Source organism: Rosa chinensis, chromosome 1 (assembly GCF_002994745.2).
Source record: "Rosa chinensis cultivar Old Blush chromosome 1, RchiOBHm-V2, whole genome shotgun sequence".
In the NCBI taxonomy this organism is placed as follows: Eukaryota; Viridiplantae; Streptophyta; class Magnoliopsida; order Rosales; family Rosaceae; genus Rosa; species Rosa chinensis.
Window position 1 is genome coordinate 10,717,057 of NC_037088.1, and position 24,742 is coordinate 10,741,798.

The following is a 24,742-nucleotide window of genomic DNA, read 5'->3' on the forward strand; positions in this document are numbered from 1 at the left end:
GAGTTATTTACTTCAGTGAGTAATTTCAGTATTATATGGTTCGGTTCTTAAGATTTGTTCATATCCTGCATTTCTGCTTTATCTAGATCAACGGAAAAAAGAAACAATGAATGGAAGAAAAGTAGGTTTGTATTTGTTAATACTAACTACTTCTATTTTCGTTTTCTCTTCTTCATGGTTTTTGTGCTCATTGCGCTCTTCTCTTCTCTTAGCCTGTTGCTCAAAACATAAGGGTAGATCATCATCCTGGTGGTGGGCATTGGTTTGCTGCAGGTCTCTCTCCTAATGTAAGCTCGCTGCTCTAACTGTTTGGTTGTCCACATCTTTAACCTATCTTTTCTATAACAATGCTTGCTCCTCTGCAGATTCCAGGCAGAAATAGGGTCTCCATGCATAGCAGCCCACATTTTCAGGATTGAAGGAGCGGTGAGTCTTCGTTATCCCATCATCATATCAGATTGTAGTTGTTTTGTCCATGGCTTTGTGTAACATAATCCCTTGAGAGTACTCGAGAAAGTTAGATGAAGCTCTTGAGGTATATACTTACAAGTCATGTGCTGCCGTTTTCTATATGACAGTCTTTAGCAATAGTTTTTCTTCTAGACACTGTTTGGTTGTGTAATTATTTGATTAAAAGTACTTCCATGTGAACTCAATAACTTTATATGAATGTTAGGTTGCTGCTCATAATTTTGCTCCTGTGTTCATAATCTACAATGCTGGAACTGATATTCTAGATGGCGATCCTTTGGGCAGGTTGAAATTAACATCTTTCTCTGATCTTTTTCAGTCTTGGAGAATATTACTTGCAGTCATGACTATGATCTATGAATTGTAGATGTGATCTTTGTTTATGTGTCTTGTTTATGTAGTCATCCATGGAGGAGAAGTGGAAGTTGCAGATATCATGCCTAGATTTGTTTATTTTTTCTTTCACAAAAGTGATTTGATAACAACTATTGAGGTTGTATATTAATTTTCATTTTTTTTTTAAATTTGAAATATTGCAGTCACCATTGTTAGATAGTGTGTTTTCTGATGATGGGGCCCACAGTTTGAAAGTCACCAAAAAAATGATAGTGCATTTTTGAGTCTTTGTCACGCCAGCAATGGCTACCCTTCAAATTTTGGTGTCTAAGATGGTGACTATTGCCATTACACACCAATCATTGTTGTCTTTTACTTCAATCCACACCATTGTGAATGGTGTTTATAGCTCAGTTTTGTGGTAGTGGGTGTTTTGGTAAAAATAAGGAGGTCTACTTTGCCTTTTAAGTATTCTACAAAGTAAAATAGAGGTGTGCTAAGTATGGGAGGTCCAAATAGTAAATTTAGAGGTCCAACTAGAACCACTCTAAAAGATTTAAGGAAAAAGAAGGAAAAAAAGAAACAATGTCATAGTTTTACGTGGCATTATTTCATTGGCCTCATACACTGCTACGCTGCTCCACATCACTAGACGATAGGCACCTGCTCCCTCCCTCTCCCTCTCTCTCTCTCTCTCTCTCTCTCTCTCTCACACACACACACATCAGACTCAGAGCTGCCCTGCTGCTTGAGAGTTGGCGCTATCTCTCAGTAAGTCCTTTTCTTTATTGTCCTTTTCTTTATTTTGCAGGAGTTCTAATCTATCAACATGGACATAGGTAGCACGAGGTTAGCTTTCTTCACATTTATACATAATTCCAGTTGATTCCTCCATTTCAGCAAAAGTGCTGTACTTTTACCAACTTTCATGGCATGAACCTATGAATTCTCCGTCTTTATTTCTTAAACCGCAAATCTGCTCAGTTTAGCATTGCTGAATATAATAACATAATCTCGATTTTAGTCTTTCCAGTTTCACTGAATTACTGTTGTAGTTAAGCATTTGTGAATTTTGTTTTTATTTCTTTGATTGTCCGTATAGGTGTTGCCTTGACAAACAAGTGTTGTGGTTGTCGAGCAAAATTTCAAGAAAATTGGATTGGAACAACATCCACCTACCTCCATATACTGTGAATACTTGGAAATTAAAGTCGGGCTTTGAGAGGTTGATAAATTCTCAAGTGTTCAACGGGGAGCATTCCCTGAATCATGTCTTGTGGAGAAGATATTCAATTCCCACTAGCTTGGAGGAATCATCGTCAGTACCAGCAGAAGCTTATGGTAGCAATGATGAACTTAAAGATTCAGTGCAGGAGCATCTTGCTCAACCTTTAAGAAGTATTGAGGTATAATCATGCACTAATATGTCATAGACTGTAAATTCAATCACAAAGAGAAGTTGACATCCTTTGTTTCATACTTATACTGTCCACTGTCGTAATCTATCTATCTTTTTAAAGTGGTTTGATGAAATCTAGAAATTGGAATAAACTATGGTAATGGATCTTGGAACTAGTCAGAACAATTTACTAAAAACAGATCCTTGACAACATTCAAATGCATGGAGTTCCTTTTTCCCTTCGTGTCTCATTCCTACCTACCCGGCTACCCTTTGGCTCATTAAGCATTCTCATATGGTGCTTTTATATAGTATAAATGAGCATGCAAAATGACATTTTCTCTTATTGATTTCTTGTCTGTGCAGTTGCATATAAGGGAGGATGCGTTGATTAACTTCAAAAGTGAACTTGCTGTCATGGAACTTGAACTTCTGGTTTGACATTTTACAATTGACTGCTGTCTGAAATTTTTGCATGATTATAATGTTATCACATATGACTTATTGAAGTCCCAAGAGATCAATGCTGCTATGACATGTGACTAATCTATGTCCCAAGGAATCAGGATTCTTGCTTCCATGTTTGGCAGTTTTAACATGATAACAAATCCTTTTGTTTAGCAATAATGGATCTAGTTCAAGGGCCAATTTGGAAGGAGCAAATCATTATCATCTTGATTTTGATCTTGTTTTACTCATATCCCATTGTGAGCACATTTACATAGATGTCTGTAATTACTTGGTTTCAACAGTGGTCTAGCTTAAAGTATTCTCAAACTAGTAATACTTCTTTTATTTTAACCTTTCTATATCAAAACATAGGCTCTATATGTCGTGATATTTAAACACTATGTTAACTGTTACTAATAGTACTCCATCATAGACCCATAGGGCAACAAGCTTAGGTTATGGGCAACAAGCTTAGATAACAAACTAGTATTTGGTCATCTCGAAAGTTATGGGACAATATATTTCTTAAGAAAACTTAGTAGGAAAATAGAAGTGCAGAAGACTACTTTTCATGGTTGTGTTTGGAAAGCAGGAAAAGGAATCCTGAAATATCTAAGTTTTGTTGTTTTTTTTTTTTTTTTGAATAAAGGGCTGGTGCGGCTGCCCTCAACCCTTGATTAATGAAACTGTCGAATACAAACGGGGGACATTGAGCCTAAACCTCTGATTATCATAAGCATCTAGAAAAATTTCTGAAATAATATCAGAAATATCTACAGGAGACTTATATTCTAACAAGCACCAACTAGCAAAGAGTGCAAAAGCTACTCCATTTGCTTCACTATAGTAGTGACATAGCAGAAAGATAATACTATATGTACCCCGCGTACAACCTAGCATAAATACCTGCTTTAGCACAGCTTTCCTCCTATGTTTTATTGTTTGCTTAGCTAGAAGGTGCAGCGAAGTGATTTACTATTATGATTACTTTTATAGTTCTTGTAAGTTAATGATTCTGGTCCACAGTTTCTGTCAAATAAGTAGGATGGGATTTCTAAGGAAGTTTAAAGTCTCTTGCCCTGTGGGGCATAACTATAAAGTATGCAAACTTGCAAAAGAAAAAGAAAAAAGAAGCGTAGTTACTTTCCTTAGTCTTACTTTCATCTTCTTTTTTTTTTTTCTTTTTTTTTTCCTTGGGCCAACCAAACAGACCCATATGGACCAACTTACACTCATAGAATACTTTCATTGGAAAACATTGTGGAGGGCGTGGAGAAGATTAAAGGAAGTCCTGCACTTGAAATACATTGTAGATCAAATGGCTAATGTTAAAGGTTATGTTTTCATGCATCATGTTATGATGGCAGGCTTTGGTGAAATTGGCAGAAGAAAATGCAAAATCTGTCATTCCAGTTGGTTCTGGAAAGATTAATGGAAAATACATTCAATCTCATCTTCTTTCCCGTTTAGAAGGTAACTTGCTCAAGCATGACTTCTTTATTTTTTCATCATTAGTCGTTAGTTTCTCCTGCTACATTTGTTTCCTTAGGTTCATAAGTTAAGAATATTTTATGAAAAAGCGTCTTTGGATGGGTTGCCTTACAGACAAAGATAAAAATGTAAAAGGAAAAAGTATATAGACAATATAAAGTGTAAAGCTAGCCATCTACAACATAAATTTTCTCGGTTTTGACTCAAAAAGAGAATAGTATTCCTTTTTAAAGCGGCACTTCTGATGTCCCTTAAAGTGTATGGGTTATTCCTTCAGTCGCATGTAGACGGCTGATTGGATGAGTCGTCTTTGCAGTTGTTTTCATTGTAACTTGCATGAAATTTCTTTGAATTGTAAGGCTTCCATATAGTTGTTTCCATGTTTAATCTTTCATATTTTCTGACAAAGATACTGTTGCATGTGTCTGTCTGTGTGAAGCCGTACATGAGAAGTTGAAGGAACAAATTAAAGATGTTGATGCTGCACAATCAAAGGAGGTTTCAGTCAAAGATAATAAGATTGAGAGAATAATTTGTATATTGATGTTTAACAGAAGAAGATTGAATTCTTCTCTACACATTTGCTCTTACTGAGAAGAGGTAATTATATACATGGTGCATACTAATCCAACAGTGGAGATAATAGACAAAGATCCACAAAACAGGTTGCTTTTACTTTTCCATGTTTTGTGCTTTCCATGTTTCCCTCACGTTAACACTCCCCCTCAAGTTGGCGCATACACGTCAACCATGCCCAACTTGCTTAGTGAGTCATAAAATGCCTTCCTAGAAACTCCTTTGGTAAGTATATCTGCAAGTTGCTCTTCAGTTGGAACAAAAGGAAAGCTAATAATTTTGGCATCTAGCTTCTCCTTTATAAAGTGACGATCAACCTCCACATGTTTAGTACGATCATGTTGTACTGGATTCTGTGATATGTCAATGGCTGCCTTGTTGTCACAATACAACTGCATAGTACTTTTGAGTTTGAAACCCAGATCATGTAACAGATTTCTTAGCCACAGCAATTCACACACTCCGTGAGCCATACCTCTATACTCGGCCTCAGCACTAGATCGTGCCACAACTTTCTGTTTCTTACTCTTCCATGTAACCAAATTACCTCCCACAAAGGTAAAGTAACCTGATGTTGACCTCCTGTCTGTAATATTTCCAGCCCAATCTGCATCTGTAAAGCCACAGACCTCAAGGATGTTGTTATGTTTAGAGAACAAAACTCCCCTTCCTGGAGCTGACTTCAGGTACTTTAAAATTCTCATAACTGCATCCATGTGACTCTCACTTGGGTTATGCATGAACTGACTCACCATACTCACTGCATATGCAACATCTGGTCTAGTATGAGTCAAATAAATCAAGCGCCCAACTAACCTTTGATAGCGAGCTCGATCAGTAGGTACCTGATCTGGATACTCAGTTAAACAATGATTCTGCTCAATCGGAGTATCAACAGGTCTACAATCCAACAAACCTGTTTCTGTTAGTAAGTTAAGAACATACTTCCTCTGGCACAGGTAGATCCCTTCCTCCCCCTGGCTACCTCAATTCCTAAGAAGTACTTAAGTTCACCCAAGTCCTTCATCTCAAACTCAGAGGCTAGCTGTCTTTGCAGTCTATCCATCTCAACAGTATCATTGCCGGTGATTACCATATCATCCACATAAATAATTAGAGCTGTTATCTTCCCTTGTTGATGCTTGAGGAACAAGATATGATCTGAGTTGCTCTGTTTGTAACCAACCTTCCTCATGAATTGTGAAAACCTCCCAAACCAAGCACGAGGCGATTGTTTGAGACCATACAAAGATTTTCTCAACTTGCATACAAAATCACCAGGAGAAGCAACTACATACCCAGGTGGAAGGCTCATGTACACTTCCTCGGCTAACTCTCCATGAAGAAATGCATTCTTAACATCAAACTGTCGGAGTGGCCAGTTTAAACTAGCAGCAAACGAGAGCAGAACCTAAATAGTGTTCATCTTGGCAACAGGAGCAAACGTTTCATCGTAGTCTATACCATACGTCTAAGTAAACCCCTTTGCTACAAGGCGTGCTTTGTACCGGTTTACTGATCCATCTGCATTATGTTTCACAGTAAACACCCAACGACAACCAACAGCCTTCTTGCCTTCTGGTGACAGCATAAGTTGCCAAGTATTGTTCTTCTGCAATGCCTCCATCTCTTCCTCCATTGCCTTCCTCCACTTTGGATTCCCCAATGCATCCTGCACTCTGTTAGGTACTGATACAGCCAGGGGTGGGCATAAACCGACCCGGGACTCAAAAACCGGCCGAACCGGGCCGGAAAAATGAGTCGGTGACCGAACCGCTTGCAAAATACACATAAAATAATATTCACCGAACCGCACCGAATCTTTTCGGATCGGCACCGGTTTCACACCTCACACCGACCGAACTGACACCGAATTGACCGAATAATAGCACAATCACCTTTTTTTATTAACGTGTTGTCACTTTACTAGTGGGGGAGGTTTGGTTTACTATGGACCTTTCCACACACAATCTTGATCACCTAATATAAACCTAATAACCCTAGCTGATAGCCACTCTCTCTCTCTCTCTCTCTCTCTCTCTCTCTCTCTCTCTCTCTCTCTCGCAGCAGCAGCAGCAGCAGCAGCAGCCTCTTCATTCTCTCTCACCGTCTCATTCCTTTTCTCTCAATTCTCTCATTCTCTCTCACAAAAATCTTCCACAACAAAAAGTTTAGTCACTATGTATGTTCATGATCTATAGGTCATCATTAAGCGAGTCCGATTTTCATCAAAATCTATTGGTAAGCTTCTATTTTGAATATGAACTAGGCTATAGATCTGGGTTTTAATTGGATGATTTTGGGTTTGCTTTGTAAGGATTTGGATTCAAGGATTGATTATATTCATTTGCAAAGAAAAGACGATCTGCACAAAGGAATATTTATGAGTGTTGTTCGACTAAGAGTTTGATTGTTAGGCTATTGAGATCAGTGGTGAAGTTTTATGCTCTAATAATTTTGTATGCTTGTACCAAGATCAGTGGTTTTCATATTCATCTGCAGGAGCCAAGAGATTAGAAGCTGGGAATTGAAAGTTGTCCTCCAACCTTTGATATATTTCTGTTGTTATATTTGTTTTAATGAACTATGATCCTTTGCTTCCTTTGATCTGTGAAATAAGTTAATTTGTTCTTGCACAAGTTTGCCCAGATTGTTCTAAACAAAGAATTATCGAAGAGTTGGCGTTAAGTTAATCTATTGTTGAAGTGTAAAACAGAAAATTGAAGTTGGGCCTGGATATTGGACAATTGACTCAAAGAATTTTGTTAAAAAAAAAAAAATAATTTAAGCCCATTAAAAAAAACGGTAACCGAACTGGGCCGAACCGCAATTTCGGCCCACCGAAAATATCGGTACATCTCATTAATAATCGGGCTGCGGTTTGAATTTTGGCCCAACCGAAATGGGTGGTTCGGAAACGGTTTGGGCCCAACACCGATCCGACCCGACCCGCGCCCACCCCTAGATACAGCAGATATTTGATTCACAAATGATTCATATGACTTAGACAATCTCCTAGTGGACGTATAATTAGCTACTGGGTATTTTGATTTGGCAGTAAGAGAAGGTTCATATCATTTGGCTGACTGTCCTCGAGTGGTTCTATTTGGTAACACATATTGCTCAACATTAGACTCACTATTGCTAGTACGAGTGGATGGACATACCTCAAATGGGTGATCTTCAGTACCAGGGAGTTGTGGGTCAGGGGTAGAAGTGATGGTAGGAGCTTCTGCTTCTGGAGGTGGTGATGAGCTGTTGCTTTCAATTGGATCAGTCAAAATACCTCCTGCTTGTGCGACTTCTTCTGCAATGCCTGATTCCTCCCTCTTCCATGATACAGCTCTTCAAAATATGAATTATCCCCCTGTCACACCCCGAATTTTGAAATAAGGATTCAAATCCAGAACATGACTAATAACAATACAAATAACGTTCTGAATTTTTCTCTCAGAAACAACCACACCTTACACCTCTTAATATTACATAAACCAAATCCTCAAGTTACTTATTACAGCACACTCTCACCAAATCAAATTATAAAGCTAAAATGAGTATAATTCTCCTCACAAAAACAAATGCTGTAAATCTAATACTAATACTCTAAACTGCACGATCACTGCCCTGATTCTCCTGACCTGTGAGATTACCCGCTACACAATTTGAATTGTGTACCGGGATTGCAACAACACAAACCCGGTGAGCTTGACAGCTCGTATGAGTAAACAAGAAAGAACTGTTGATTTTATTACATTACAATTCTTATAACTCAAGTAAACAATCAACAAATATTGCAACATTAATATGTGAAATAACATTTAAAGCAACGCATGCTTGATTCTCTTTTTACTAACACCTTCACATATTCAAAATATATCATAGACAGATATTTGATCAAAATAACATAAGTACACTTCTCTTTTTAGTGAATTTTCAGATTAACTGGTAACAAATCATAAATCCACGTGTTAGGGTCCAACGTACTATACCCAAAACACGAGAAAACCAGGTTGACTGGTAACAAATCATAAATCCACATGCTAGGGTCCAACGTACTATACCAAAGCATGGGACAGCCATCAGCATACCAAGGACACTACCAAAGTATGTATACTCAAAGTAAGCAACCTTCCTAACAGTATAATAGTGCACTATCTGTAGGGACTAGGGCCCAACAATTCATAAATCATAAATCCACGTGCTAGGGTCCATAATACCAAAGCACGGGTAAGCCAGATTGACTGGTAACAAATCATAAATCCACATGCTAAGGTCCAACGTACTATACCAAAGCATGGGACAGCAGCATACCAAGGACACTACCAAAATATGTATACTCAAAGTAAGCAACCTTCCTAAGAGTATAATAGTGCACTATCTGTAGGGACAAGGGCCCAAGGCTAACTTCCACATAACACTAAAACACATTTACCAGTAATTCACTCATGCACGGGGTAGTAGATAACACCCGGCTTCACAATTGTACTTCTCAGACATAATCAAATCCACAACATACAATCTTTCTGATTTATAGATCGTATATATGTATATATACACCCACATAAAGAGACATTATTTCAAGACAAATCTTTACTTCTTAAAATAATCTCCACATATTCACAATTGGGCATATAAAATAACTTTCACACCACATGATCAACATTTCATTATTCAACAATTAAATGGGAGATTAATAGCTTGAATAATATCCAACCCATTCTCAATCATTTCATCACACCAATCACACACGTCAACCAAAATATATATTCCACGTAAATATATATATATATATACGTAATCATCCGCTCAGGAATGACCACTAATACCAACTATAGTTCAAGCATAAAAACCGTGAAATTCATTTGTATAATAAAATCATTTTACTTACCTATGGACCGTAGTTGATCAAGTCCATATGATTTAAAACAAATATTTATTCCACAAATATTTTCACACAATTGCGACAAAAATAAAGTAATTAAATTTATTCAGTTCTTAATATGAAACACGTGAGGTTTACTCACCTCTAATCCAGCTACGTCTTCTAAAAAGTCATATATAACAATATTCCAAACGCTCGTCAACTCAAACCGTCAAGTACCAAATCAAGTATGGTCTTTGCTTAGTAAACGAAACACGAAATAAACTTAAACGACGATCCAATGGTCAGATTCTAAAATAAAGACGATCCAACGGTCGGATCGAAATTATATGATGATCCAACGGTCGGACGGATCGCCCTTAGGATCATCCTCCAAAATTATCACGAAGATCCAACGGTCGGATCTTCCTGAATCGTCCTTATAAACATCTCCACAAAATTTTATGAAAATCCGACGGTCGGATTCTCACGAATCGCCTCCCGAATCACTATTTCACAATTATACGAAGATCCAACGGTCGGATCTTTTCCCGTGACCTCACAAAGTCATCGGGACAGTCATACGATCAACATATTAAAATTACAAGTCCATCCGACGGTCTGATCTTCACAGATCACAAATCGAACGATCGAAATCAACAATTTCATAACTAAATCATACGATATCTAAAAATTGAGTATAATATATCGAAATGATCGTATTGAAATTTAGAATCTAAAAAGTAAAGAAATAACATTTTTGACCCCCGGAGGTGACCGGAAAGGGCCGCCGGAGTTAGGGGCAGAGCCGCCGCCGACCACCGCCGATGGTGTCGGGGCCAGGCTGCTCCTCTTCATCTCATCAAGCCCAACCACTTTCCTAACTAGCATGAAGTCTGAAAATGACCGGAAGGGATAGAAATTACCTCGAACAGTCGGGTTGGCCGGAAAATTTCCAGAATCCGGCGATAATTTGCAGAACTGGCGAGCTTGATTTCGACGTAAAACCTTCACTTTCAGGCCTCTATTCCTTCTGGAGAGTTGTTAATAACATCAAGGTGAACTCACTGGTTCAAGAATCACTCAAAACGAAGCTCTACAACTCGAGATATCTTGATCGAAAGCTTCGGTGGCCGGAAAAATTCCAGAATCCGGCGAGCTTGAATTCCGACGTAAAAATTCAACAACTCGCTTTGATCCCTTCATGGAAGTTGTTCAGAACTTCAATCGGAGTTCACTAGCTCAAGAATTACAGGAATAGGTGGTCTGTAACTCGAGATATCTCGATCGAAAGGTTGGTTTTCGATCGAAAACCGGTCGGCTCCGACGACGAACGTGAAAACCTTCAAACCAGGTCCAGTCCTTCTTGGTGCTTGCTAAGGAGGTTGAGGCGAGTTCAGGAAGCCAAGGATCGGAAGTTTTGGTTGCCGGAACTAGGAGAAAACCGGCGTTGACCCTTTTGTGGTTCAAAGCTTGCAGCTCCGATCTGCCGGATTTGAGGCCGTCCCGGTGGAAAAGATCACGTCCAGCAGCTAGGAGAGGTCAAGGCGAAGCTGTGGTGGCTCAGGGGCGGCTTGGCGTCTACGGACGGCGGCGCTGCAGGCGGAGGAAGGAAGCCCAGAAAGAGAGGAAGTATCGGGGGCGAGGAGAGAGAAGAGAGAAACCGGGGGAGGAAAATAGGGAAAAGAAAAAAAAGAGTTTTTATGAAATTTCAGAAATATTTTTTTTTCTTTCTATTTATAGAAAAATCTCAAGTTTTCAAATATTCGAAATAAATTCATACGAACTCCGAATATTGCGTTCCATATATGCACGCGATCGTATCGACGAGCTCTACAACTTTCATGAAGGAAATTTTCCCAAATTCCATACGTATAAAAAGTCACTTTTTGAGACCCCCTAAATAACGTTCGTTTTCGAAAATAAAATCGTTCGAACTACTTCCACAACTTCTCCAAACTTCGTACTCACTCCAAATACCGCGAAATCAATTCTAAAAATCCACGGAATTTAATTTAAATTTTTCGGGGTATTACACCCCCTGAAGAGTGGTATCCGAGGAGGAAAAATAACTCATGTCCTCAAAGAAAGTAACATCCATAGTGACATAGTATTTTCTAGTTAGTGGATGATAGCACTTGTACCCTTTCTGATAACCTCCGTAGCCCACAAACACACACTTAAGCGCTCAGGCGTCCAACTTAGACCGCTGGTTTTTAGGAATATGGACAAACGCAACACAACCAAAGACACGAGCTGGAAGGTTATGAAATGAAGGTAAGGAGACATGAGATGCAAGAACCTGAAATGGAATTTTTCCCTGAAGAACACTAGATGGAAGACGATTGATAAGATGGGAGGAAGCATGGACAACATCGCCCCAAAGATACTTAGGCATATGAGCACTAAAGAGAAGGGCACGAGCCATATCAAGTAAATGACGATTTTTCCTTTCAGATACTCCATTTTGTTCTGGTGTTTGTGGACATGTGGTTTGGTGAACAATTCCATGGGTTTTGAAAACAAGTTCTTTTTCCTTCTGGTACCACACAAGATCTTCCTGATTCTTGATCTTGCAAGGACGCTTTTGATCAATTTCAGCCCATACATTCTTTAGCTTGGTGAAATACACAGCTACTTGTTGCCCATTCTGTTGCATACTAGCAGCTTTGCACATCAATTCATGAACCTGTATAAAATCAGACTCATTTGTATACAGATCCCCTAATGTCTTCCATATTGCTTCCGCAGTCTCACACCCTTCTACCAACTGTAGCACATCTTCAGTCACAGTTTTGAATAAGATCGCCATCACAGATCCATCATCATCCTCCCACTTAATATAGCCATCCACATCCTCCTCACTAGGAGCTTTGGTTGTTCCAGTCACATGCCCCATCTTGTGTATGCCATGAAGCTGGACAGACATAATCTTCTTCCATGTTCGGAAGTTAGTACCATTGAGTTTCGGACCCCCAAAAGAACCACCGTCTGAATTTCGGACAGAAACCTCAATTTTTTGGACCTCATTGATCTTGGAACTCTGACCTTCACTTTCATCACCACCCATTGCAATAATATAGTAGGGATAAAAAAAAAATAACAATAACATCGTATGCAGCGGAATAAAAAAAAAAAACAATTACAGATCGTGCAAATATTATTATTATTATTTTTAAATTTTTTTTTTTTTTTTTGATTTGATTTGCACGGGTTGAAAACTTATATCCTCAGAACAGAGTGAAGTTCTGGTCTGGTCCGGATTCTCCTCACCGTTTGGACCGGAGAGAGAGCATGAACTGGAGATCGTCTGGGCTGCTAACTGAAGAATCCGGTTGACGACGAGGAACGATGATGGTCTGGGCAGAGCAGCGAAGTGACGCAGTTGATCTTTGGCACCGGAGGAAGACGAAGGCGGTCTGGAGAGACGAGGCCGGTCTGAGAAGCTAAAGGCGACCACTCTTTGCAGGCTGGTCGGGGAACTGACGCCACAGATGGAATTTCGAGGTCGGGCCTGGAGCTGCAGGTTCTGGGTTGAGGTAGAAAGTTGGCGTCCAATCTTTGCCGGAAATGGGTTTTAGGTTCGAGAAAGACGATGTCGCTGGAATTCGGTGAGCCCGATCTGATGAGCGAGTCTGGTGAGCGAGTGAAGAAGCTGTGGAACGAGTGAAGAAGATCTGGAGGCGAACTTGTTGGAATCCGGTGATCTGTTGTAGATGAGGACGAAGTGATGCCGGATCCGAAGTGATGCGACCCGAAGATGAGGACGGCGATCTTCACAGATGAAGCTAACCTGGAATAGATGGAGGAGGCTGACAATCTAGAAGATGGCAGACGTCGTTGGTTGAAGGCGGCTGGCCTGATAATCTTCGAAGTCCAAGAAGAAGATGGTCAGATCGTTCTTGAACAGACAAGAGACAAAGTCCTCTCGGATCTTTGCTCTGATACCAAGTCAAAGATAATAAGATTGAGATAATAATTTGTATATTGATGTTTAACAGAAGAAGATTGAATTCTTCTCTACACATTTGCTCTTACTTAGAAGAGGTAATTATATACATGGTGCATGCTAATCTAACAGTAGAGGTAATAGACAAAGATCCACAAAACAGGTTGCTTTTACTTTTCCATGTTTTGTGCTTTCCATGTTTTGTGGTTTCCATGTTTCCCTCACGTTAACAGTTTCCCTATTTTGGTGTGGTATGGCTGAGGTAAACATACAAGCCATACTGTTGTAATTCCTTTGTGGAAGAGGCTGGAATACGCAGGCTGTAACTTACAGCCACCGGCAGAGGTTAACGTGGCGCGAGGAGAGCCACTTAATGGATCAACGTAGGGGTTGAACGTCATTTCACCGTTGACGGTGCCGTTAGAGTAAAAATGTTTTACAGCCCTCCTCGTCAGCCACCACAATCGAACTAGAGTTCATCCCATCCTTTCCTCTCCAAACCCTCCTCAGACCCAAAATCACCTCTCTCTCTCTCTCTCTCTCTCTCTCTCTCTCCTGTCACCACTGGACCTCATAACCAAATCACTCCCTTTCGCTGTGTAACCAAATTCCAATCTCTGAAAGACTGCACAGAATAAGCGACTCCTGTTGGATACAGCACCACGTATCACAAAACCAACACCCAAACAAGGAATTGGATCAAGACATTGGAGCATAGCGAAAAGGAAACACAAAATCAAAGATCAGAATTGAAAAAGAAAGGCAAGAAGCCGCAGAAATAGGCCATCGCCTGAGCAGAAGCGCGAAGGGCGAAGTTTATCTCCACCGGCTCTTACGAGATCGAGGAGAGAGGAAACCCAGAGCGAGAGGAAGGGGAATAAATGGTTGCTGCTTTTAACGGAGCCCCATGTTTCATTACAGCCTTTGCAGAAGCGATATCAAGATTCAAGAGTCAAGGTCGCTGTTTCATTATAGCCGTTGCAGAAACCGTACCAATATCGGTGGTGTAGGGGTTGAGAAGATGCTTTCCGGTTAGCGTCTCATCCCGTCCCATCTCCCATCATCTTGGCCGGTAAGTGGTTGTTAAAATTTCAAATATATATATTTTTTTTTTTTATATCTCGTACTGGGTAGAGGACGGTTATTGAGTTTGGGCTCTAATTGAAACTTAAAAGACATTGGGTTGAACTGGTATATGGTAATCAACCAGGTTTCTATGAGTTGAGTATGCATTCATTTTTTGTGGATTTAAGATGTTATAGTCTTACCGTGTTAGTCTGGGGAATGGAAGTTGTGTGTTTTTGCCTTCATTGTTGCTTTTCTTCACTATTCTGTTTGATTTTGATATTGGTTGAACTGGGTTATAATATATCATAACAAATGATCAAGGTGAGGGAAGAGAACAAGAGTTAATTAAATTTTAGTACCTGGGCAATTTTGGTTCCAATAAATGCTTTGATAATACTGTGCTCGAACAAAGGTGTGCCATTGCACACTTGATTGTCAAAGATCAAACTTTTATGATTGAATTAGAATGCCACCGTCAACCCTTTTTCTTTGATCTTTCTATGTCACCACCTCTTCACAGCTTTTAGCTTTATTGTCTTTTGTTGGCCACACTTTGATACCAAGCAGATATTAATAATTAAGTTTCCTTCAATCTACGACACTAGCGCCGCTTTCACTTTTTCTTTCTGCTTTGTCAACTCCTTAAGGATTTTAATTTTGATGAACCCTTTTGTGCAGGTATAAGGCAAGGACAGCAGCTGCAGTCAAAGTTCTAGAGTTTCAATTTGAGAGTGAGCCTCTGTCTATTTAAACTCAAATATGTAATAGTGCCCTGCTGAGGTACTTTCTTTTTCCTCAATATTTACTATTTCCAAAACTGGGTTTTTTCTTATTGATGAATGAATATGCTTTTTTTGTTTGTGTCTCTCTGATCGATAGTATTTGATGTATTTGCTTTCTGGGGATGTTTCCTTCTGCCCTTACTTTGGTACCCAGTTACGATTTTCATGCCAACTTAACTTTTGTTTTTGGTTTCAACTAAATTTCTGCTTTATGTATTTGTTTTTGTTTTCGGTTTCACTTTGGTTCCATAAATGGTGGTCTTTCCCATAAATGCAGGTTACTTTAGATTAAAGCATTGCTTCCTTTATCATAATGTTATGATAGTTTTGTCTTGTTTGTATTTATGTGTTCTGTAACTTCAGTTTAACTAATGTTATGGCTCATGGGAGCTGGCACTCCTGGCAGGAGTAGAATCAGCATATAGAAAGAACAAGTATTCTGGTATCTAGTCCTCCGGTGGTTGGCTTCTTCTGTTTTACACAGGTCATATTTTGCCTTTTTTAATTTTCTCTACCTTTTCAATTGGGTTAACAAATTCTAAACTGTGACCCTTGATTCCTAGACCCTAAATATTTTCTGTTACAGACTGCATCAGGAGATGTGATACTTTTCATTTATATGCAGTAGTTTTCAAGTGGAACTGGAACAGATGTTTGGGGATTGTATGGAACGTGGCACAAAATAAAAGGAATGTGCTCTGAGGCTTTGTTAAAGAAAGTGAGATTGTACTAGGTATCTCTTGCTCTATCATACAGATATAAGTAACAATTATTACTATCGTGACTCCTGTTCATGGATTCATACAATTTTTTTTCTTCACTTTTTCAAAGATTCATTTCTTTATAAGTAGGATATGCTCTTCTTTACTTACTAAAATAGCTCTCCTAGTTGTTAGTTGTAGCTATTCAGCGATTTTCTTTTTAGTGCATCTTTTCTGTGAAGTAAATTGGGAATTGTTGGATCTTGGCATAGTTGAGTGAATTGAGATGAAAGAATTCTCAGTGAAAGCTTGTCCCTTTTATTGAAGAGTTACAGACAAATTCAGGATTGTGTTCTCATTAATTTCAAAAATCAAAACATGGGTAATTTCCTGCACTGATGTATAGTGTTGAGAGTAGAGGCTGTTCACTAATGAGCAGCGCATAAGATGGTCATTTCTTGTCTAGTGCATAGTATTGCATGGAATACCTCTTTCTCTTATTCAATGGGTGTCTATTTCTGACACATAAAATAGCATCTGTTTGCTGAAACTTACACTCAATCATGAATGCTTGGCAATTAAATGCAGATATATTCAATGTAGGAACATTAACATGTAAGCTTGTGTTTAATTCAATGTTTGCACTGATGGCATGCAAGAAAGTTAGCTACTCGAGGTTTAATAATTTCCTCTGAGTTGCGATGAACCACCTCTTGTTACTTGCCTCATTCCATAGAGATTTGCATTTATAGTTTTATGTACTTCACTTGCAAATTCTTGCTTTCGCAATTCAACAATTTTGGTCAGAATCTATAATGCAAATAGCTGTTAGTATTGCAAACATATAAACAATGAGATGTGCCTATTTTTTTCAGGTGATGTGTCTGCACATTGTGAAAATCATGACAGGAATATGACCTCAAAATGCAGTCAATGCACCTATTGCAGCCTATGATCAGTTTGTTCTGGTTCTATAATTACAAGAGATCCACAGACGGGGAAGTTTTGAGAAATGAGATGGGGGAATTAATGGGTGCTTTCTTAACACCATATAAGGATTTTTTCTCCTTTGACAATGGAGTTTGATGGCCTGAAAAGTAGGTATCTGATTAGCCTTTGAAGTTGAGCTTGATAGTAGAGTGGCTGGTAGCTTGGTAGTCTCTAATGAGATGTGCTGACAGAGAGTGGGATGATAATAGTGTCGTTCTAATTTTATCAGACATCCCCAAGACCCCAGAGGGATCTAAAAGTGCTGTTGAAGAATTGTGATGCAACCAAGGTCTGCTTCTAACTGAGGGAATGCAACAAAGTGGTTCATGTGTTGGCTAGATTCATAGTGAAGGAATGTATTAATATATTTTGTATTGAAATTGGGCCGGGCTTATGTGATTGATAAATATCAATGCTAATATTTGTAAGTTTGTAACATTTCTTATGATTAATGAATGATTACCTATTCGTTTGAAAAAAAAAAGTGTAAGATTTAAGAGAACGATAGCTGTTTTATAACCACAGGAATTGCTAAATTTTCTTTTCACAAATGTCAAAGCATATGATTAAATTGCTAGTCATGGCCAGCACCTTTTTGCAGCAAAAATGCGGAAGATAATGTTCCTCTGATAAGTCCAATCCTGTGCATAAGTCCAGGTGTAGACATGTTGAAACTGATGTTCACTTCACCAGAGAGACAGTTCTGCGAGGGGAGCTCACTCTTCAGTTTGTGCCTTCACTTGATCAATTCGCAGATATCTTTACCAAAGGCCTCAGTTCATCCCAATTTCATTACTTGTGCTGCAACCTAGTGCTAGGTGCTCCCAGCACTAGTTTGAGGGGGGATGTTAAGATGAAGAGTGTAGATTCATCTATTAGTCAGACTCAAGGTCAACCAGATCGACGTACAACTTTGCAATCTGATCAAGAGACTACACGTGTTACAAGTTCAAGTCATTACTCAAATGATGGAAGCCAGCTAATAGTACCAGTTGCGTCAACGAGCCAGTAAACACGTGTTATATTAATCCAACCATTCAGTTAGGAATTAGTTAGTGGAAATTAGGCAATCTGTGATGCATGAATAGTATAAAAGCCAATTAGCATTTTGTAATTAGATTAGCTAAGCATTTTTTCCTGTAACAAACACCCAGTGAAATACTCAATATCGTTTAGCTCTCTCTCTCTCTTCCTTCGTCTTCTTCCTCTGTTCTCAGGTTCTAGGGTTTTCAGTCGTATCTTCACCACTCCATAATTTCTTACGATAGTGCTTCTCAACACTCAGCTAGTTACCAAAAAGCAATATTGTCCCATCTTTCAATTATAGACTACATACAATTTTTTCACGTATAAAAACATATCAATAGGCTCGATATTGGCCTCTGTTTTTCTTGCAGAAGTCAGAGAGGATAAAGCAAGTTTCAAGCTCAATTGATGACTGCAAAATATGAATTGACATCAGCAACCATCTTCCCTGCCTCTTACCCGTCTTTTACTGCAAAGAAATCATAAAAATAAAAATAAAAATAAAAAAAATGAAGAAAATGTACCTAAATGCAGCTGTCACTTCTCAAAGCAAGAAGCAAAGAAATTATTCCAAATTGAGCAATTTTTGGCCACTCAAATGAACACACAGATACACAAAGATAGCTTCCCAGTAAAGGATTACTCCAAAATCCCTTGTGTTTACATTTTCACAAACAATCAAACTCATAAGAATCTACATTAAATCTACATTGCCATGACAAATTGATTTAGGATCGATAATGCTAGAATCAAATATACATGTTTCTAACAAAGACCAAACTTCGCTAAGCTGGGATACACATCCCTATATAGAGGAAACTATTGATTAATTTGTGATTATGATGAGAGATATCATAAATTGTTAAAGGTTAGTTTATGGTTAGGGAACAATCCATTTCAAGCATGTTGAGAATTTCACTAGAGCAAATTCATCAATGTACAAAATATTAACAGAAGAGATAGAGATTACAAAATCATATGGAAAACAAAGCTGAGGTCATTTGTATAAAATTACACCCTCTCCATGTCCCACTGTACTCTGAAGAGGAAAACTGAAAAGCAAAAATGAATCTTCTTTTGCCACAATTAATTCCACATCAGGGAGAATGCAACTACATGTTCGCTCATTGAGCGAACAATCACCTCATAATCCCAGAGTGAAGTTGATGAAATCGCTGGTGCTGAACTCCTCCACACTCACCACTTGCTTAAATTTAACCTAGACCAAATTATGAAAGGGAAATCTGATGGGCGATGGGTGTCGAGTAAAGGGAAGCTGCGAACAAAGAAGCGGAGGTGAAAGGTGAGAGGTGGAATAGAAATGAAATGAACCTGACGGCGGATCGGGTTAGCTAAGAGGAATTGGGAGGGCTTTAATGACTATACATGGCTGGGGAAACAATATGGTGGGAATCTTAAGTTTAATTTCAATTTTGGAAGGGCTTTTTCAATTTTGGCCGTCATTTTTCTTTGGATGGAGGCGGGTAAGCTTCCCTCCCCATGGAATTTGCAAATGAATACGTGTCATGAAAACCCTTTTGCTTTAATAATTGCAAAATTAATTAAATTGTAATCTCTACTAATACTATATATTATTCACGACTATAGATTTTTTTGTCAAATAAATAAAAAAGAAGATTTTTATTTTCAGACAATAGGGTTTCTCATATCAAATGTAAAAATGAAAAATAAATAAAGTATAACTATATTTTAAGAATTTAGCTGGGTCATTTTTTGAGACAGTAGGTTTTGTCGGTGGATCAACCTTGTCCATCAAGGATGTAAATGAAATTTTATAATAAAATCATAATAATGCTACAGCTCATATAGGTATACATTTCCTTATTATCAATGAATATAGTAGGCAATACTAATAGGCATATAAAGATTTCGAGTGATCTGAGAAATAAAAATGTTCATAGTGGATCCGACCTGACCGCTCCAGACAGATTCAACTTGACATCAATAACAAGTAACAGAGCACAGGAATGAAGAGTCCAGCATTGATCCTTCAAATTTATAGATAGACTAATAGTAAGAAAATATGCAAGAGTGAGACAAAACAAAACAGAAGAAGCTTCATAGGCAACATGATTTCACAGTGCAGTAATCCAGATACAAACAAAGCCATGAACTAAGCCAATAATCTGGCCCAAAGCAACTACCACACAATTCAATTAACTAAGCCAAACACTAGCACTACCTAAAACCCACAAACTTTACAGTAACTCATCCACATCCTCACATTTTTCACCTAACCAAGCATAAATGTAAAAACACCACAGTAAAAGACAAATCTTTCACAGCTCAATTTAGTAATCCAGGCACATTCCAAAACCCAGAAACTCAACATTTCCAAAAACGAATCTGACCAAATAGAAAACGAATTTTAACCCAAAACATTGAACAATGCGAATTCAAAACAAACCAAAGCAAACTCTTATTGGAATCAAAGCCCAAGGGTAAGCAGAATTCCGAAGCAGTAGAAATCAAACCCAAAGATCATTAAAGAAATCAAACGCAGACCCCAAAAACAAAATGCATACCAATACAGAACTCACACAGATCAACAAAAGCAAAAATGCGACTCCATCATTCAAACCCAGAACCAATAACACACTCAGAACCCCCATAACAGATTACAATATGCAATACCCAGATACAAAAACTCCACGTAATCGACGAAAACCCAAAGCAAAAGACTGATTCAATACCTTGAGAAATTGGGCGCGCAGCAAAATCCCAAAACCATAAGAAAGCGAAGACCTTTGGAGAAAGGAAGCAAAACACAGAGAGAGGAGAGAGAGAATAGGGTTTTGGCTGCTGTGCTCTCGGTTTTTGGAAGGCTTTTAACGGTTCCAACGGGTTCAGCACGCACGGCTTCTCAGCTTCATCAACGCCATCCTCTTTGCATTCACAAAACCCTTAACTTCCTTTCAAACAAAAACCCAAGTGCTTTCCCGGAAAACCCACGAATCGTTTTGTGTTCAAAGAGTGGATTTTGGTTAAAGAGCGGAAAAGGAATGGTTTGGTTGTGAAGTCTTGAGTGGTGAGAGGAGAGAAAGAACAAAAGTGATTTTGGGTCTGAGAAAAGTGGGGGTTTGGAGAATTGGAGGGGGAAAGGATAATGTTGTGGTTGCTGATGCGCCAGTGAGAAGGCTAAAAAACGTGTTTTACCCTAACGGCACCGTTAACTGGGAAATAATCTTCAGCCCCACTTTGACTCACAGTGGTTCTCCTTGCCCCCCGTCGCCCCTCACAATGGCTGTAAGTTACAGCCTGCGTATTCCAGAACTCCTCTTCCTTTGTTCTCATAGTGGAGTTTGGTAATAGGCATTGACTTACTGAAAGTTGATGAGATGGGTCACTTCATTACAAAAGAAAAGGGTTGAAGGATGATTAGGATTTTAAGAAGGTTGTTTATCATAATAACTCAGAAGGACTTTAAGAAGAATTGATAAGAAGGAGATTTATAAGTTAACAAATGATGGAGTTCTCTCCAGTCCATGTATTTTGAGTGACCTCAAAGTACAAGTTTGGACCTATTCTTTAAAGGATAAAGTTATCAAATGAAAGAACTTTCAAAGATGATGATAGCCGACTCATGGATAAAGTTGTCAAGTGCTAAACCTTTTGAAAGTATATACGGCTATTCCTGTCACACAGATCAATATGCCATACTGGTTTCAATGTATTTGATAATATTAGCTAGTTTATGGTAAAAGGTCAAGTTTGTAAGACTTTTTTTTCGTAATTTACCCAAAAGAGTGCCTTGATCAAACAATGACCAATTCACCAAAAGGCTGACCCTGTTTATCAAAAGAACATGGTTCAGTATGGCATACTGAACCATGACAGAAAGGCTTTGCTAATTGTTTATACATCATGTTAAAATGTAAAAGCAATTAACTTTGTGTAAGAGCTGCACAGAAAGTGCTTAATCTTAGTGGATTGCTCTCAGTATTTCAGATGACTTCGTATTTGTTTATTTAATTTTCTGTTATGAAGCCATTGAGAATGATCAGAATGCAAGATTTTGACTTGAAAGTAATATTGAAAGGAGTGATTGCACCATTCTTGGACTCCTGGAAACATGTCAAAAAAATTTGAATGTTTGAATTGGAGTTCTTTAGTGGACTAATAGCTATTTTTTATTGCTATTCATTGATGTTTGGGGTTTTTCTGTGGCTGATATTGGGCCTTGGATTGTCTTGGGGTGTGAATATAAAAGTTTTGGTTCTCGGTATGGAGGTTGTCCCAAGTTTCTTTGAGGCTGTTAACAAGGGTAATGTAGGGTTGATTGACAATCAACTGACTCCAACAATTCCCGTGTAGATTTTCTCAATTTTCATGGTCTAAAGTGTCATGATGAAATGATTCAAATGATGGACTGGTGCCAGCAGCCTTTTTAGCTGAGCTGACTTTTCAAAAGCAGGCACAATAGAAGCCAAATGAAATTTTAATGTTCAGCTGATTTTTTTTTTTTTCAGACATTTAGGTATAGAACTTAAAAAGCTGTCTGTATTTTGGCATCAGAGTGTGCAAGTTATGGGCACTTTTGATGGTTGGAGTCAAGGAGAGCATTTATCTGCGGAGTATGCAGGTTCTTTTAGCACATTCTCAACAACATTAATGCTGAGACCTGGAAGGTACTGGTCACTCAAATTTCCTCTTCTTCCTCCGTTTATTCATTCTGAATCATAACTTTATGATTTGAAGGTATGAAATCAAGTTCTTGGTGGATGGAGAATGAAAGCTTTCACCAGAATTTGCTACAGTTGGTGAGGGATTAATGAGAAATAACTTGTTGGTTGTGGAATAGCTCGAGGTCTGTCTGTAATTATGCTTCTGATGTACAGCAGTAAACCATTAACTACCATCCACAAAGAAGAGAGCATTTTAACTAGAATGTCTAGAAAACTGTACTCTTGATAATCTTTCAGGAGAATCTTAACTGATAAAGATGATGATACTAGCTTGTACTGGCCCTTTCTAATATTGACTAGTGGACTTTGTGGTTTAGTTTTAATGGCTGGTGCTTAATGTTTTTTTTTTTTTGGGGGAAGACTTGCATTTCGATCATTTTTTTAATCTCCATGTTGTAGTAAATATGCACCTTTTACCCAGAACCTTGTTTCTCTTTATAGACTTATGACTGCACACAGTAATACGATGATGATGCAAAATATCACAGCAAGAAAACCACAGCACACGAACACAGAATTTTATAGAGGTTTGACAAAAACTTTGCCTACGTCCTCTGTGTGATCTCTCTTGAGAATCACTAGCACTATAGAGAATAACAACTTGATTACAAGTACTTATTGAAATCCTTATGCTAATCCCCAACCCCTTTGCTAGATCTCTCTATCACCCTTGGCTCTCCCTGCCTCTGTGTTTGTATGTTAACTGAGAACTCTCTGAGATCTCTCTTTGATCTCTTCTCTGATCTGAGGACACATTATGTGACCTCCCTGCAGCCCTATTTATAGATTATAGGTGCTGGTTACAAACATGTTACATTAGGATTCCTAAAACTATTAGAACAAGGAAAGAGAGCTAGCTTTCCTATTCCTAACTAGAATAGAACTTACTTTCCAGGTCTAACCCATTAGGATACTAGAAATAGGAATAACTCTTCCTATTCCAAAACCCATTAGGATACTAGAAGAATTCCTGTGCGCACTAATCTTCATTTACCCATCTGATTTTGCCTTGAATCCTAATCAACTTAGGCATATCAACGAGCCAAATTCACAAACGTGTAGTGTGCATCCAAGTTTGTGTACCAGAGGAACTTGAATTCTATAGTAACTTATAGTACAGACTTGAAAATTAGAAAATTGGTTTAGGTAACTTCCAAATAAAATACCTGTTGTTACCTTTTATCGTACAAGTTATAAATTACAAATGTGTTCTCTCTCCATTCTTGACAACTCACTTATTTTGATCTTGAATTTAATTTATAATGGTAGTCTTCCCCAGCCTTGCGTACCTAATTTTGAGAACTAAAGAAACGTTTACCGATGTCTATGAAGGGTATACTTGATTTAGTTGAAAAATATTGGTCAGGTTGTCCTCATTGACTTATTCTCGCATGTAGGCTAGTGTTGCCAAGCTGGAAACTTCGGTATCTGTATTGAATGACAAGCTGGAGCTAAAGGTCTGCGGTTTCAATGACAAGCTTCCAGCTCTGTTGTCAAAGATTCTGAAAACAGCCAAAATTTTCATGCCAATTTCTGATCGTTTTATGGTATGCTTAGCCGTTCATCCCTGCTATCCACTCTTTGTCTGGTTTAAGTTTCATATAGATAAGAATACCCCTTGCTGGTTTCGGGCTTGTTTATGACAGTTACACCTAACAGGTTATTAAAGAAGATATGGAGTGAAAGTTAAAGAACACCAATATGAAGCCTCTGAGTCACTCTACATGCTTGAGAGTGCAAGTTTTGTTCCAGAGATTCTATGACGTTGATGAGAAGTTGCATGTTTTAAGTTGACTGTCTATTTCTGATGTGAAGTCATTTATTCCCCAGCTTTGGTCCAAGGTACAGTACACACACAGTCCAGGATTGTTGATTTCCTTTTTTTCCAGTTTCATGTGTAACCATCAAGTAGAGAGTGGTAAGAAATACTGGAGGA

General features: G+C 38.5%; 1 protein-coding gene and 3 long non-coding RNA genes across 11 annotated transcripts; 2 read left to right on the forward strand and 2 right to left on the reverse strand.

Annotated features, from left to right (window-relative positions):
- The first annotated feature begins 1,621 nt into the window (after window positions 1-1,621).
- LOC112190669 (protein PTST, chloroplastic-like) lies at window positions 1,622-22,885 on the forward strand. Its single transcript, XM_040513054.1, has 8 exons — window positions 1,622-1,656; window positions 1,910-2,213; window positions 2,573-2,641; window positions 4,024-4,129; window positions 4,587-4,646; window positions 13,767-13,795; window positions 22,637-22,749; window positions 22,820-22,885. The coding sequence occupies exons 1-8, from the start codon at window positions 1,637-1,639 to the stop codon at window positions 22,851-22,853; spliced, it is 735 nt and encodes a 244-aa protein (XP_040368988.1). The 5' UTR covers window positions 1,622-1,636; the 3' UTR covers window positions 22,854-22,885.
- LOC121051095 lies at window positions 4,202-11,296 on the reverse strand. The gene is made up of 3 exons (XR_005805082.1): window positions 10,511-11,296; window positions 7,891-8,090; window positions 4,202-4,628 (listed from the first exon to the last, which is right to left on the reverse strand). It is a non-coding gene; the product is annotated as an uncharacterized LOC121051095 (long non-coding RNA).
- On the forward strand, window positions 13,806-17,593 carry LOC112190681. 8 transcript variants are annotated; one of them, XR_005805080.1, is made up of 5 exons: window positions 13,806-14,605; window positions 15,280-15,381; window positions 15,747-15,867; window positions 15,970-16,116; window positions 16,960-17,593. It is a non-coding gene; the product is annotated as an uncharacterized LOC112190681 (long non-coding RNA). The 8 variants fall into 8 exon arrangements; XR_002932531.2 differs by having other exon boundaries at window positions 13,807-14,605; window positions 15,790-15,867; XR_002932527.2 differs by having other exon boundaries at window positions 13,808-14,605; window positions 15,790-15,867; window positions 16,009-16,116.
- On the reverse strand, window positions 18,213-21,467 carry LOC121051094. The gene is made up of 2 exons (XR_005805081.1): window positions 20,815-21,467; window positions 18,213-18,569 (listed from the first exon to the last, which is right to left on the reverse strand). It is a non-coding gene; the product is annotated as an uncharacterized LOC121051094 (long non-coding RNA).
- Window positions 22,886-24,742: the final 1,857 nt, after the last annotated feature.

Bases quoted from the DNA above. Each gene is read 5' to 3' on its own strand.
- LOC112190669 (XM_040513054.1), top strand. From the start codon at position 1,637: ATGGACATAGGTAGCACGAG. The intron at 1,657-1,909 runs GTTAGCTTTCTT...TTGTCCGTATAG, and splicing joins ATGGACATAGGTAGCACGAG to GTGTTGCCTTGACAAACAAG. The intron at 4,647-13,766 runs TTTCAGTCAAAG...TCACGTTAACAG, and splicing joins TGCTGCACAATCAAAGGAGG to TTTCCCTATTTTGGTGTGGT.